We start from the raw sequence: 12,081 nt of genomic DNA, 5'->3' as shown, positions 1-12,081 counted from the left end.
ATCTAAAATATTCTTTTGACCATTTAAAAGAGTTTACAAAAATGTATTGAAGCATTAGAATTATTGATAGAAGAAAATATTTGTAGCTCAGGCTTGAACTGTGGGGTTCATTAGAATTATGAGATTAGAATTAGCCAGAGATTCTCAGTATGACTGTTTTTGTGTGTAGTACTTTCTAAGGATGATAAATTAAATTGGGAATCTGTCCTAAATCTGAAGTTTCCAGTGGAGAACCTCTTTAATGTCAGCTAGTGCTCCCTTTCCCCTGATAAAATATTTTAGTTTATTTTTTAAAAGGATGCTTTGCAAGCTATAAAGACTTCACCACGGTTATTATTTCTAGTAATGTCTTGAGCCCCAGATGAATTCTGCAAGTTTTCTTAGAAAATAAAAATGGTGGGAAACTGCAGCCCAGTATTTTAGTTGAAACTGCATTCACCTGTCCAGAAAAAAAAAGAAAAGCAGAGATAATAGGGCACACAGGGCAACAGACTGCCCCACAACATTTTGGTAAATGGGTGCTTTGTAAGTCATAACATTTGTCATCCAGCCATGTTATGAATATATATGGTGTGTATGTGTGTAGAAGAAAGAGAGAGGGAGAGAGAGAGAAAGGGAGAGGGAGGAAGAGAAAGAGAGAGGAGAGAGAGAAAGAGAGAGGGAGAGAGAGAGAAAGAGAAAGAAAGGCAACACATATTTCTGTCTTCCATAAACATATTCAAGGCAGTCAAAACCCCACAGTAAAACATAGTGGAATCGGTGCAACTTCATTGTTGACTTTTTTTGAGAGAGAGAGTTTAAAAATAAGTTTCAAACTTTTACAGACTTTATTTCAACATTGTATTTTTATTTTTGTTAGACTGCATATGCCATTCCAACTATGGCTTTCTCATTTCTCTGCCATACATCGGTACTGCCAATTTATTGTGAGCTCCAAAGGTAACATTTCATTTGTAAGTGCAAACCATTTAAAAAACAGGTGTAGAAGTATTGAAATTTGGAAAAGATGCATTTGCTTTTTAATCTAGTGTGGATAATATTGAATGAGGCTATTTAGGCTCTTAAGTGCAACTCCTGGTCTGCAGGATTCCATATTAATCATCCCAGATAGGTGACAGTTTAACCTCAATTTGATCACTTCCTATTTATTTATTTAAATTTAGCCTGACTTCAAACAATTCTGGGCAGCTAACATATTAATATTCACAAACAATAGAAAGAAAATGAATGTCTGGAATAACATATTGCCCTCCCCCCCTCAAAATGGAACAGTACAACAAAATAACACATTTCCCCAAACTGATATTGGTTTAGCTGATCCCCTGCTTGGGAGCAAAGCCAGGTTTTCAAGTACTTATGGAGCACCCCTTGGAAAGGAGCTACACAAAGATACACGAAGGGGAGCCCCCTAGCTCCATGGGAGGGGAGCCCCCTAGCTCAATGGGATTTTAAAAAATGAGAAAACGTAATTGCTTACTTTGATGTACTGAAGCATCTTCTATATCATGAAAGGGAGGACCTTCCAGTTAAAGATCCACTAGTGTTGTATCCATTTTGCTAAAACATCCTTTTTGGGGGGCCACTTGCTTGGAGACTCAAGGTCCTGAAGCACCTTGAATTAGCAGCATATAAGTCAGTAGTGAAATGCTACCAGTTTGGCCCGGTTCAGCCAACAGCTTCGACGATCAGCTGAGAGGAAAAGGAGAAAAATGCAGGATTGGCCCTCTTACCTGCCCCTATGCTTTTCTGTTCTTTATTCTCTCAGCTGATTGGCGCGGCAGAGCCTCAGCTAGTGTTTGGAAAGCTGCGCGCGCACACGTGAAGTGCGCGATCACTGAACTGGTAGGGAAACTGGTAGAATCCCATCACTGATATAAGTGTTCAGGTATTTTACAATTGGATAATATCGAGTATGGACAAGTAAAATGTGATGAATAAAGAATACATGCAAAGAGTGAGAAAAGTGCTAAAGACAAATTTGAATTCTGGAAATACCTGTTGTGGCCTGCCAGCGGCCAGTGGAGCTGATGGCAGATTTGGACAGTGAGGAGCTTGTGAGGAGGAACATGGGCCAGTCCTGGAATCTGGGGAAGGCTCTGATGAGTGCTCTGCATCAGAGCAAAGATGGGGTCAGGGCCGTCTGATAGTTATTAGCTGCCTTCAGAGTCGGAGATCAGTGGGGCAGAAGAACAGCTGGAGCCTGTTCCTAATATGCACATGCACAGAGCTGTCAGGAGAAAGGAACAGTTAAGGAACAAGGGTCGACTTGGGAGTAAAGGCACAGGTGGACGGTGAATTCCCCCCTCCTATAGAGAATAAAGAGGAGCGAAAGGGGAATGGTGTTTGCAGGAGACAATTAGTTCATTTAATTAGAGTGAAGATTTGTTCCTGACTACTTGCCAAGTATTTTCTGCTACAGTGTTTGCGCTTGGAAGCTATCGACCTGGCAATTCTCCAAGCCTGATAAGGTCTGTGATTGTAAATAACTCTTGAAAGACTGTTTGCCGAGACATTGCTGGATGTGAATGAGAGGAATTCACATTAGCCTAAATAAAAGGGGTTTTGTCAGGACAAGGACTCTGCTTGTGATTTTGTGAAGCCTAGGTCAGAACAATACCATCGAAGTCATCAATACCTGGGCCATACCTATGATACACTGCAGGAATTATTAACTGGCACAAGCCAAACTGGACAGTTTGGGCAAAAAAACCAAGAAAGCTTATGAGTATTCACTATACAATACTTCCCCATTGACATTGATAAATTATACCTGCCCTGCAGAAATGGATGCAGAGATTTATTTCAAGTCAGATAAATTGTTGAACAAGTAAAGCATGCATTGGCTGATTACATAAAAGACAACCAAGTACAAGCATTGATGCAAGTTAGAAATTGGAACTTACTAAATGTGCAGGAAACAAAACATGAATATTGAAATACTGTAGCAAAAACAAGAACAGAATCCGGGCAAGGAAAAGCATTATATAATCAATTTCTACACCACCCCCCCCCCCAAAAAAAATCAAGGGGCAGGTAGAAAAACATTTTTTTCTTTGATGACTGAAAAAATGTCTATTTCAGGATACATGGTTTAAGCATAATTCTGTTCATATATATGCATGCAAAGAATATAAATGTATGATTGATTTGATCATTTATAATGAAAGATCATAATACTGTCTATTGAGACCCTAGAATTATGCCTTCTCTGTGGCAGTGCCTGCCTTCTGGAATGAAGTTTCTCCAAGATCTGGCCTCACCCTGCTGGTGTTTTGAAAGGCCTTGAAGACTTGATACTTCAAAGATTCAGGCCTTTGGCAAATATAATTGAAGCCCCCATTTCTTTTTTATTACTATTTTATTATTAATAATTATTAATAATATTAATATTATTATTTAATATATTATTATTGTTATCCCTGCCATCTTTGCTCTAAAAAAGAGCAAAAAAAAGTCTTCTGTTGTTGTCTTGTTTTAAATGTCTTTAACAATTTATCAGCTGCCTGGAGTTGTTGGGAGTCAGACAGTATATAAATTATGAAATTTATATTTATTAAATTATAATTAGTAGTAAATAAATAGGAAATAGTGAGCAACATTATTCAAAATAGATGGTGGTTTTTCAGCAGACCATTGAGAAAAATATGAATATGAGAAAGAAATTACACTGAATGATTTGGTGCTTTCGAAGAAGCCTACAAATGGTCTTCAATTCTGGAGTATTTTGTTTGAATATGGAATTGACACTATTGTAAGGGCAAGCTGAATGCGTAAAAATGGAATATGTTTATATATATGTTTGTATGAAGTTTGGAAGCTATCTAATTGCAAAATTACTTGGGCAGCTTACACTAAACATTTAGGGCGGGGGTGTCGAACTCACAGCCCGCGGGCCGGATGTGTCACGTGCTGGCCACGCCCCCGCCCAGTTTAGCAAAGGGGGAAAAAGGTCCTGGTACATCACATAACACCACTATGATGACGCACGTTTGACACCTCTGATTTAGGGAATGGTTCATTAAGTAGAAAACAAGACAGATCTATGATACTCCTTGGCTGTTTAGTGTGTTTATGGCTAATTGTGTAAGGACTGCTTATGTAAGGGTGCTATCTAGTTGGTTTGTTCTGATTGAGAACCAGTAGTTAAACTGACAACCCAAAACAATGCTAGGTATTTCCCTTCAGGAAATGGAGGGAATGGAGTCCCAGCTTGACTCCCTCAATGACACCTATGGAGTTAACCTTAGCACTAGTTTAACTTAATCAACAGTAGAGACTCTATCCCCTGTTCCTGCTGGATTATGAACTATTGTCCGTATGGAATAGTCCTACCCCAGAGTTGACAGAAGGGATTGACTAGCTCTATGCACGGGTGCGTAAACACACACACACACACACACACACACACACACTCCTCACATTCATACAACTTGGGCCAGCTTCTTCATTGATTCTGGTCCTTGCATTATTTGTCCAAAGTGCTTTATTTAATATTTAATTTCATTATTGCAGCCAGTGAGCAGTATGTTTTACTTCATCTAGAAGGAAAGTATATGTTCTATCAGTCTAAGTTATTTTCAGCAATTTTCTACAGAACCATAATTGAAAGGTGGCGATTTTCTTTGTTTATCCTTTTGGATGATTTATCTTTCATAGCTGTAAGTTATAAGAAAACCATAGCTTTCTCAGTACGTACCGTTGTGATATTTCTGTATTTTAATATTTTATCTAAATTTGCCTAAGTTGCATGCACCTTTTTATTTCATGGCAACAGTCACGATCCCTTGTGAACTTTAGGGCTAAGGAATATAAAGTCTGTCATGTGAAGATGTGAAGAAGAAATTAGTTGAATTATTAAAAATTGAAATCTTCTGAAAGTTCCAAAAAGCTGTTCTCTAAGTCTCTGTAATATTCCATCCAAGAATTTGTTTCTTGGGGTGGGATGTAAGGTGTGTGTGTGTGTGTTGAAGGACGCTGTTATCCATTGGTTAACAGATTAAACATTCATCTGTAGAGATTCGTGTTTCTATGAATTCCTTTCATAATGCCACTTTTTTCTCTTTTCGTAGTCCATCCAAAAGCAGGATGCAAAAGGTTGCCAACACAGGAATTGCTCTCAGCTTCCTAGTTTATTTTCTGTCAGCGCTGTTTGGATACCTTACTTTTTATGGTATGTTATCAAATATTAATTTCTGTTTATTAATAGGGAGATAAAGCAGAAACCCACAATATAGGGACCAGAGGTGATATTCAGCAGGTTCTTGAGAAAAGGGGGTTCCCCCCTATCTTCGGCTGCCTCTGCGGGGCAGCCTTAGCCTCCAGACCCGTCGGGATCGGAGGCACCAAGACGGCTAGCGCAAGATGGTATTGTAGCAGGTTCTGACCAGTTCTGGAGAACCCGTAGCGGAAATTTTTAGTTTGGAGAACCGGAAAACACCACCTCCTACTGGCCCCGCCTGCTTCTATTCTCTGCCTCCCACATCCCATCTGATCAGCTGGGTCTTCTTTTGTTGCCCTGCACAGGAGAATGGAGCTGGAAAACAGGTTAGTGGGGTGGGGAGGGAAAGGAGATTTTACAGTATCCTTCCCCTACCACACTCACCAAGCCATGCCCACCAAACCATACCATGCCTACCAAGCCATGCCCACAGAACCAGTAGTAAAAAAAAAAATTGAATCACACCACTGATGGGGATCCAATATACCATAGTGGGCAGCTTGTAGGCACTTAGATTGCCATCTAATGGTGCCTTCTTTGCCCTGCTGGCATTGCAGTTTCAGTGAGGAATGCAAAGATGGGTCCTCTTAATTGATTTCCCAACATGATTGGGTTCCCGGCAGTTATCAATTAACTGTTGGATAGCCTTCTTAGGGCTGTAATAACATTGGGGTAGAAGGTTCAACTTCTTCCCTAGCTTTCTGTCCAACATTGACTGCAATCCTTAGAGTCGAAAAAAGTTGTCCCTTTTGCTTCTTATATCACATAGTTTACTAGAGGCAAGGTCTTTACGTAGAACAATTACTTATGCAAATTCACCTCAAGAGAAACAGGTCCCCCCAGAGTACTAGAGGCAAGGTCTTTACGTAGAACAATTACTTATGCAAATTCACCTCAAGAGAAACAGGTCCCCCCAGAGAACTTCTCTCAGTATATAATGCAAGCTTAAATACCAATGTAAATATATTATCTGTGCCCTAAAGTGGGTTTTCCAAGTAACATTTGTCAAGCAACAAGCACAACAGTAATGACCATCTGAAAAAAAAAACACCTAATGTATGTTGTAGCTCCACGCTTTTCAAATGTACAAACAGAAACAATTTCTAGACATACAGTCTCTAAGCTATAAGTTCAATCACCAGCATATGCTTCCTTTGACTACAGAACTATTTTTGTTTCTCTGCATAAGCGTACCAAGATAATATAGAATATTTAGATAGTTTGGGTTCATGTGGCAAGGGAGGGTGGAAAATTGAAATACTATAATTGTAGACGTTGTAACAATGAAACCATTGTTCATCTTGAGAAAGTATAATTGATTTTGAAGGGATGAGCTTGGCTAGTGGCTGATAGCAGCCTCAAGCATTCCTGAAAATTGATCTACAATATTATATATTGATCTACAACATTCACACATAAGTGTTTATGTTTTTATGATGTTTATATATACTACCTTTTTCATCACATATATTAAATTAAGCCAGTTTTCACAAAAATGAAACAATCAAACACACTTAATTAACTTAGTGCTGCTTATATAAAACATTCCAAAATCCATACAAGGAATATCTTTATTAAGCCAACTGAAATTTTCTAGAATAGTAATAAACCTTTGAGTTTCCATGAACTCTTGATTAAAAGTTGATTAAAAGCCAGGAAAAAAAATTGACAGGGTGGTTAGGGGAAGAATGTGGCAGATATGAGACTGATATTTGAGCCATGTCTGTTTCAGTTTATATTCTTAAATTCTTGAACCTCGCCCCCTTCTTTTTTAAAAATTTTTTTGAACCGTCTTACATGATGAAGAGATCATGGAAACACAAAAGCCTGCAAGTATTTGTGATAGCTAAGCCTAAGAAAGACCAGATAAATCTGTGGATTTTGGTTAGTTTCTCATGGCTATCATTGCTTTTAAATAAAACAACTATTCAAGCTGAAGTCATTCAAATCGTGTTTTTTTTAGTCAAAAATAATCATGCATAAATTTAGTCTTCCGATGTTTCTTTAAATCATCTTCTAGAACAGAGAAGAATATTGCAGTAATAGACTGAGCCCCTATTTATTTACAATGTGAGAATTAGGTGTTGCTACTTAATATACTTTAAATAATTTCAGACCATGTGGATTCAGAATTGCTCCAAGGATACAGCAAGTACTTCCCCCGTGATACACTCATCATGACAGTAAAACTGGGAATCTTATTTGCTGTGCTGTTGACAGTGCCTCTAATTCACTTTCCTGTACGTATTGCAAAATATTTGATTTGCTTGTCTAGCCGAAGTTATTCTTAATTATTTGCAGGCCCTATAAGCAGTTTGGCTGCCTTACTCATACTTCAAATAGATCATAATGTTCATGTCTTTTTTATGAACATTAACAGCAACAGAGGAATGAGACCTAAACCAGTATAACTAATTTGTTTTGTGCTTGTTTGAAAAAGAAATAGTTTTAAATTTGAGCTGACTTATAGCATTGCAATTTGCAGAATATGATATTCTTAAAATAGTTTTGGTATGCACATCTGTGTGTGTTTTCTTTTCGTTTGGCTTTTAAGTTAGCATGCAGTGTAATAAGTAAATGAAAGCCAGCAAAAAGAAGTTTTAATGATATTCTGCAAGCTTATTTTTAACAGGGGTTAATACAAAACCACAAAACTGCTGCTGGTCTTGGCCTTTTCCAAATTCTCATCTTGAAGTTTTTGCTGTTTGGGAACTAAGCAAAATAATAATCCAGTAAAACATTTTTTATGGTCACTCAGTAGGCAGAAATAGTATTGAGAACATTTCCCTATGGCTAGTTTCCCATTTATGCATTCTGTTTTGGAGGATGAGGGTTATAGAGAGAGAAAACCTAACACATAAGAATCTTTCTATTCATACATAGTTGGATTTCTTCCAATGTGTTGATCCCTGCTGTCAGTCAGTAAGTTTAGTTAGCAATGCAAATGGAGTTACAATCATAGTAAATATATGTGGAGATTTTCAGTCATCCAGGTCATAGTTGTCCCAAAGGTGCTTTTTCAAAAGGCAACTGGACTTCCTTGGTTTTTTTCTTGAAGACATTTCATTTCTCATCCAAGAAGCTTCTTCAGTTCTGAATTAAGACTATTAAAATAGTTGCGAACTTCTTCGATGAGAAGCGAAATGTCTTTAAGAAAAATAAATCCAATTGCCTTTTTAAAAAGCACCTTTGGGTCTCAGTAAATAAATGTTATTTGTGCTATTGATTTTTTAATTATTGTATTGACATGCTTTTTAAATCTTTTGAATTCTACAGGCAAGAAAAGCTGTAATGATGATATTTTTTTCACATCTTCCTTTCTCCCTAATCCACCACATTTTCATCACTTTAGTACTAAATGCAATTGTTGTTTTGCTCGCAATGTATGTGCCTGACATCAGACAACTTTTTGGAGTAGTTGGTAAGTTTATCTGATCTTCTTCCTATTCCTGCATTTTGAAATCCATTCATTGAGAGCTTACAAAGACTTATTGTCCTATCTTTTTCCAGGGTCTACCACTTCAACATGCTTGCTCTTTGTATACCCTGGACTATTTTATCTTAAGATCAGTACAGAGGACTTTATATCATGGCAAAAACTTGGGGTAATGTATTTTTTTTCTTTTTTTAAAAAAAACTTGTTCAGATTATCAGTGTTTTAAGTTGCATGTACTAATTTATGAATTAATTTCTGATTGGTTGAATATCTTAAAAATATGCCATATGCTGCCCTGGAACTACATTAATGGCAATAGTGTTAATGGTATATAGCAAGGGTTGATGTACGACAGAATAATAACGTGCACTTCTACATCTAATACTGTCTATTCTAATTTACAACAATCCATGGCCTGTAAACAAAATATTTTCTATTGCTCTTTCTGAAATCCCTTTCACCTAAGGACTGACATTTGGAGTTTGCTTTCTGCTAAATGCGCTAAAATACTTATAAGAAATGTGCAAAGGGACATAATCTTGTTGTGTGAAAGATATCTGCATTTGTCTGGACTCTCTTCCTACACATTCAGTAATCTGTAATTCATTTTCTTCCTTTCCCAGCACAAATACAGTCAAATTTATATCTTAAAATGTCGCCATCTAGAAAATGCAGACCATGAAGTTCAAAAATGATCTGCCATAATTCTGCAATAAATAATTTCATCATTCCTCATCCAGACAATGTCATTGGAGACCCCTAATAAATCTATTCATTTGGTTTGAAGTCAATACTATCAGGCACAAAAGTACGCTGCCCTCCCCACCCCAGTAGTGGAGTTTTCCTTATATGAAGCACTTAGGGAGAAATGTATCAATATTTGGCTGCTGTTCTGTCTGGGTAACTATGAATTTTTGGCAGATGCTTTTCTGCATGTCTGGATTACTTCAAATTTTGAAATGCTAATGAAACTTCAGCATGTTTCAGATTTGGAATGAGGGGTTTTTTTGGAGGAGGAGGTTTGCTTTGATTTGGACATCTCTTGCATCTGCATGAATCAGTCCACTTTGGTTTGGCATTTGGCCAGTTGTTTTGCACAGCTCTTATTGCTATAGCCATAGTCAGTTGACAAGGCCAGTTCTGCTAAAATCATTTCCTAAGCTACAAATCTAACTTGTTTATTGCAGGGTGTTGTCCTTTTCTCAACGATACCCACGTATCCATCTGAAAATGTATTGATATGATGTGTTTTAAATGCAACTCTACCAGTAGCTAAAAAGTAAAATGATGCCACTACAATAATTGCTTTAATTAACAAAAGATTAATTGATTTCTGCTTTTAAGATTCTTCTGTTTGTCTCACTTTTATTCACAGGCATGTGCCCTGCTAATTTTTGGCCTCCTTGTTGGTCTTCTCAGTTTATCAATAATCATGTACAGTTGGGTCCACCATTGAAAGTATTCCTGCCTGCTAAAATCTAGATTTGTACATAAGAAGAGCTGGTAAAATGAATCATTTCCACAGTGTTTTAAATAAAATTATTCTGCCAAGTGCTGAAGAGAGTTGAGCTATGGTGTTCTACAGAAGTTTGTGTTATTTTGCATACTAACAACTACTTGGAATAGCTGGAGGAATTAATTTAGAAGTCTAGAATGAAATGCTCTCATTATTTGATCATATTCTGCTCTACTGCATCTTACCATCTAGTCCCTAAAAAAAAAACCCTTACTGTTGTCTAATCTTGATAATCGCCTGGATGAGGATTATAAAGCTGAAATTCAATCTAGACAAGCTGGACGTAATGTTGGTAAGGAAAAAAATTTAAGGTGATCAAAGTGAAGCTAGTTCTGAATGGGGTTGTTTTCCTTTAGAGTCAGCATATTTGCACTGGCATTTGGCCACTCTCTGTTACTGAATTTGCAGATGGCAGTAGTGAAAGGAAACATGTTTGCCCAATGGCAGCCATTTTGCCAGCTGCAATCCTTCCTGAGCCAGTTAGCTTTAATGTCCATGATCCATGCGTTGGTTCTGTGGAGCTACTCATGAAAAATATCCAAAAATGGCAATTTGTAAAATGTAGCAATCAGGCTGCTGATTGGAGCAAGGTTCAGGTTCATATGGTACTTGTACTGAACATTTCTCTTGGCTACCTTTGCCTGCAAGGTAGAATTTAAGATACGTTACTAGAATTCAGAATCTGTCTAGCACAGGGTGCAGCACCAAGATCTAGCTGCATTCACAGATGTTTCCAATTTAAAAAGAACTTCCTCTGGTTTAGTATCATAGAAGATCCATTGGAGGAGATTATTTCCGTTTATAGCCCTGATGGACCTGTATTATAGGGCTGTGTGAGAGTAGTTCCCATTATACTAGAGTGCACATATTCTCAGAAAGTAGCTACTATACAACTAACTCTTTTATCTTTGGTTAATTGGGAATCGGGAATCTTTCTTGTCTCAATGTAGTGTTGATCTGGCTGCTGTTTGACTTTCTAAAGCCCTGAATGAAAAGTATAGTGCTTAAGGTGCCAGACTAGAATGGTTCTAACTCTGTCTTAGGCACAAAGCTGGGTGGGTGACTTGGGGCCAGTCACTGTCTTTTGGCATGATCAGTCTCATGTATTTCTTTACCCTATAAGCAGTAGCTAGCTAGTGTAGTTGTATGCGGAAGCAATATCATGTTACGATGTTTATTTCATGTCTTTGATGTGATAATAGAATTAACCAGAGATTGAAGGTCTCTCATAGCTCTGTCAGTTGGTACTATGGCAACTGCCTGCCTTTCTGGTAGATCCTAGTAGACAGGAATCATGACCATATGAGCTTGTTCCACTTTATAATAAAGTCATACGAACAGAAACTTGCAAGTCTTATAATACAAATCTCCTGCCATCTTTTTAATAGCACAAGAAGTTAGGGATGGAATGTTATGGGACCCTAGAATGCCTTCTTTGTTGGTGCTCCTGCCTCTCTATGAGCCCCACATGGCCCAATCCAGATGTCCTTTAGGACTTGGTTCCTCCAGCAGGCCGGGCCATGGGGCCAGTGGTATGCTGTGACTAGTTTATCTTTTTGTGTAGGAGCCCTGGTTGCGCAGTAGTTAGAACACAGTACTGTAGGCTAACTTTGCCCACGGTCTGGAGTTCGATCGTGATTCGCTCAAGATTGATTCAACTTTCCATTCTTCCGAGCTCAGTAAAATAAGGGCCCATATTGTTGGGGACAATATTCTGATATTGTAAACCATTCAGATAGTGCTGTAAAGTAATATGGAGTGGTACATAAGTTTAAGTGTTACTGCTATTGTATTCCTGGACAGCTATTTATTATCTGACTCTTCTTTTACTGTTATATTGTATTTTTTATTTGTCCTACATACTGCCTTAAGTAATTTGATGATTTGGCAACCTTAGAAATCCAATAAAAA

General features: G+C 37.7%; 1 protein-coding gene across 2 annotated transcripts in view; it reads left to right on the top strand.

Moving 5' to 3' along the window:
* The window catches only part of SLC38A6 (solute carrier family 38 member 6), a 51,720-nt gene extending 41,500 nt beyond the window's left edge, over nt 1-10,220 (top strand). For both annotated transcript variants that reach the window (XM_087952324.1, XM_026670167.2), the window contains 6 exons: nt 860-939; nt 5,070-5,170; nt 7,334-7,458; nt 8,495-8,639; nt 8,729-8,823; nt 10,030-10,220. In XM_087952324.1, the coding sequence (XP_087808450.1) occupies nt 860-939; nt 5,070-5,170; nt 7,334-7,458; nt 8,495-8,639; nt 8,729-8,823; nt 10,030-10,110 (627 nt within the window). In that variant the 3' untranslated portion in view covers nt 10,111-10,220. The remainder of the gene's footprint in view (nt 1-859; nt 940-5,069; nt 5,171-7,333; nt 7,459-8,494; nt 8,640-8,728; nt 8,824-10,029) is intronic.
* Nucleotides 10,221-12,081: the final 1,861 nt, after the last annotated feature.

This window comes from Notechis scutatus, chromosome 1 (genome assembly GCF_049901735.1).
Source record: "Notechis scutatus isolate UNSWTSFEM ecotype Mainland chromosome 1, rNotScu1.2, whole genome shotgun sequence".
Lineage (NCBI taxonomy): Eukaryota > Metazoa > Chordata > Lepidosauria > Squamata > Elapidae > Notechis > Notechis scutatus.
The sequence above is the reverse complement of the archived record's forward strand: the minus strand, read 5'-3'. Positions and strand labels throughout refer to the sequence as shown.